Source organism: Sinocyclocheilus rhinocerous, unplaced genomic scaffold (assembly GCF_001515625.1).
Source record: "Sinocyclocheilus rhinocerous isolate Xijiao unplaced genomic scaffold, SAMN03320098_v1.1 scaffold623, whole genome shotgun sequence".
In the NCBI taxonomy this organism is placed as follows: Eukaryota; Metazoa; Chordata; class Actinopteri; order Cypriniformes; family Cyprinidae; genus Sinocyclocheilus; species Sinocyclocheilus rhinocerous.
This window is the reverse complement of record NW_015644631.1, coordinates 888,808-892,853: the sequence shown is the minus strand read 5'-3', so window position 1 is coordinate 892,853 and position 4,046 is coordinate 888,808. Positions and strand designations below refer to the sequence as shown.

Genomic DNA, 4,046 nt, shown 5'->3' with positions numbered 1-4,046 from the left:
AGATAAATGAATTGCCTTCACCCACTCCTGACTATGGAAGCCAATTTCTGGCACATAAAAAAAAATGCTTTGGTAAATCATAATTATGACTTTTTATGTCATATTCAGTCATGAGATAAAAAATTACGAGATACAAAGTCTAAATTGTGAGATACTTATGATACTTTCTGTGTATGTATGACTTTATGAGAAAAACTCATGCTTTGGTAAATCATAATTATGACACAAAAACCTTTATGTCATAATTATGATGTAGTATGTCATAATTTCGATTTTTAAGTCATAATTATAACTTTTAATCTCATATTTGACTTAATAATTTTGTCTTTTCATTTCCTCTTTTATGTTATAATAATATGTTATAATTTTTTTAAGTCGTGGAAATGTCATTTATGTCATTTTCCATTTATGATTTGATAGTGTTTCTATGAACACATTTGTCCTCAGTGGATATTCCTTTAAACACTTAAAAAAAAAAAACTTCAAATCCTTTTATTGCTAGCACTTTACATATCCTAAACACATAATTTTCCACATCACATTTTTGACCAAACTAGCTTGATCATTGAACAATATTTTCATTCAGGCAATCAGCAATAATGTTTTTTTATACTAACCAATCAAACATTTGTATAACATAGCATTTGGGTTGGGTCAAAAACTCCTTTAGTCTAGTAAATTTTTTTAGCGAGTCAAATTGTGAAGTTCTAATAAGAAATGATTTCCTACTGTAACATGTAAAAATATACAAATTATACGGTAAGCTCACGGCTCAATGTTGGGAGAAATATGTGACCACAGGGAATCAACTACTTTTTCAACAAGAGTGTTTTTTGTCTGGTAAACTGTAAGAACGAAATTAATGTGTTTGAAAGCAGCGCCCCCTTGCGAGTACATGCAGCAAACATTACCGTTTGATGAGTTTTTATGGAAGCTATTGACCACATCATGGACAAATTTCATACAGTAAGCAATGAAAGATGAAACTATTTAGTATATCAGGAAGTTTTATTTCTATTCAAGCACATCAACTATGCAATATCACCAACATTAACAAAGTATGCCCTTCTTAATCATATTTAATATTTCCCATGACCAGCATAGGAAACATATATGAAACATATATCCAGAAATATGTAGTTTTCTCTCTCTTAAAGAATAAAGACTCTTTCATTTCAGACTCGGATTACAATAAACAATAATATACTATATAAATTGCATTTGGTAGGAAATATAAATATACATAATTTGCAGTGTACACTAATAAATATGAATAAAAGTTGGTTAGGGTGACAGGTTTCCTTTTTCAAAAACTCATGCTAATATTTAGCTTCTCTTGCATTAGGCCATATACCAAAAATGCAATAAATATTAAGAGTCTAAAACATTTTTATGCTATAAATGACATTGGCATGTATATGCAATGTAATGCGATTAAAGAATCAAGTAGTTGTTGGTTTTTGTGAACTAAGCAAAGATTTCTGTTGTGTTCCATTATAAAACTACATTCACTAATTACTCATTACCGTCTTCCACGTATACACATCAGCATGATACATGATAGTTTTGAAGATGTGCAGTCGTGTGACTCTAAGAGCTTCCATCAACTGAGCGTTTCTTGGCGAAGAGGTGCGTGGGGTCCCTGTTGCGCAGGTTGGGCTGGATCTTGAACATGGGAGGCCAGCGGAAGCTGGTGTGGCCCTCAATCCCAGAAGGCCCAGCGGCAGCAGGTTCAGGTGGACAGGGCTTGTTTTGAAGCAGCTGGAAGAGTGTGGCCATGTCAGGTCCCAGTCTGGACACCAGCCCGGCTCGCACCACCTCCACGGTGTCTTCATCGCACTCCATCAAGCTCTGCAGAAGTGTGCTGTAGTACCTGCAACACCAAAGTATGATGCATTAGTATGCACTTTTGAGTAAGCTTATTATATAAAGGAATAGTTAATTCAAAATGTAAAATTCTGTTATTATTTAAACAAAAAATTGTAGTTTTTTTTTCTTTCTGAGAAACATACATTTTACTTATAGCCATTGCAGTTCAAAGTTACCATGTTTGTTAAGTTCCAAAAATGTAATAAGCTATTAAAACACCATAAAGCTCCATAAAATAAGTTTAACTTAAATTTTGGTCTGTTCCTCACACAAATTTATCATTTGGCACCAGAAGACTTAAAATATAGAACACAATATCCACCTTATTTTAAAACTGTAACTTTGAATGTGCGAGGCTTCCGGTGTCACTGGCTTCCAGTTATTTTAGCTGTACAAAAACAGCCGTTATGCTTCTTGCTATTGCAAACTATTATTTCTTATCATATATTTTATAATTTTAATGCATTATTTTAATGTACACTGCTTGAAACAAATAGTTCTTCAACCGTTTACTGCACTTTGTTATTTTAATTAATAAATCGGAAGTCTCGCGCATTCACAGAAAATAACTTCCTCGCAAAATAAGGTGGAGAGTGTATTATTGCATTTATTACCTTATATTGTACAGTATGTTGCATTAGGATTGTTAAAATTTGTTAACACCTTATACTTATTTTATCATATTTATTTTTATATTTTGTCACCGTTTATTTTGTTGTGTGTATCGTTGGTTTAAAGCAAAATTGCACACAAAAAAAAAACTGAACAAATCGTATGGACTTATTTATTGCTATTAACTACCATTGTATAGAAAAGATCTGCATTTTCTTTATTTCATGGAGGAAAAGAGTGAGTACATAATTAAAATGACCGAATTTTAATTTGCGTCTACTATCCCTTTAAGTCTAATATGGACCAATCACGCATGCCAAACAAGTTCGCGCGCTATATTACCTGTTTGGGAAGTGGCTGGGCACCTGGACCACGTCCCCAATGGCCTCAGGATTTGATCTGGCCACTTCGCAGATGTCAAGCCTCTTGTAGCATTCCTCCTGCACTTCAGCAATCATCTTCTGGAAGGTGGAACAGCGTTTGATGGTCTGGAAGACCTTAGTGGTGATACCGTTGGCGATGCACTTGATGCTTTCTTTCACAAACGTCTTACCCTGTAAAAAACGAATTGGACTTGCATTGCAAAACAAACGGAAAGTGAAAAAGGCATAATTTTGATTTACTAAGTAAAGGGTTCTGGTTCATGAGGCTTTGTACCTCTGTATTAAAAATCGCAGCAGTGTGGAGGAAGGCGTTGCAGATCTCATGCATGCCGTCAGTGTCGCAGGTCGAATTCTCCAGACATGCGAAAGTTGCGCAGCCCACCTGCAGAGCTCCGTTCAGACAGCGGGCAACCTCAGCTGGAGGAAGAAGAAAACGTTTTTGGTTAGTACTTTTTTTCAAAGAAGTGTAAAAGTGGACATTTTTTTCTATACAGGCAGTCCTGAAGCAACCTAGAGTTGCTTTGATCTTCTAATAATTTCTGGACATTTAACCATGCATACTCCTAAAAAAAAAAAAAAAGACAGTTCAATAAAGAAAATAATACTTACTGGGGCTGTTGGCAGAGAATCGCGCACGTCTAGGTTGTGCAGGTTCTTGATCTGTTCCAAATGCAGATGCAGCCAAAACGAGGAGTAAAACAAATCCGCTTTTCAGGAGCATGTCTGCACTTAGAACCAAAACTAGGATTCAAAACACGAGCTGTTTGCCGATTCTGTGGGTTTGTGTTTCAGGTTGATGACAGCCTCAGTTTTATACAGATCTTCAGCTGAGCTTGACGGCTCATAAATCCCCACAATCACCAATCAGACCGCAGGATCCGAAAGCTCTAACTTTCCATCTCTTCATAAATATTCATGGGCGGATGATTAATGCAGACCTACCTGCTATGATTTTAGCTCCAGTAAGACGTTTAAATTCGTTTTGAGTGCTGCCATCTATGGTGAAGATCAAAAAGCATTTAGATACTTAAAATTGTATTTATTCCAAATACTGTAAAGTTGCATCTTGCACTCTTAAAAATAAAGGTTCCAAAAGAAAATGTTTGCAGCAATAGCATTTTGGGTTTCCCAAAGAACCTTTAGGTGAGAAGTTCTTAAAATAACCTTTTTTTGTAAAGGCTG

At 35.3% G+C, this 4,046-nt stretch overlaps 1 protein-coding gene across 1 annotated transcript; it reads right to left on the bottom strand.

Moving 5' to 3' along the window:
• Positions 1 to 1,008: 1,008 nt before the first annotated feature.
• Positions 1,009 to 3,650, bottom strand: LOC107758648 (stanniocalcin-like). The gene is made up of 4 exons (XM_016576443.1): positions 3,474 to 3,650; positions 3,139 to 3,281; positions 2,824 to 3,035; positions 1,009 to 1,873 (listed from the first exon to the last, which is right to left on the bottom strand). Exons 1-4 carry the CDS (start codon positions 3,583 to 3,585, stop codon positions 1,591 to 1,593), a joined length of 750 nt encoding a protein of 249 aa, XP_016431929.1. The 5' UTR covers positions 3,586 to 3,650; the 3' UTR covers positions 1,009 to 1,590.
• Between the last annotated feature and the right edge of the window lie 396 nt (positions 3,651 to 4,046).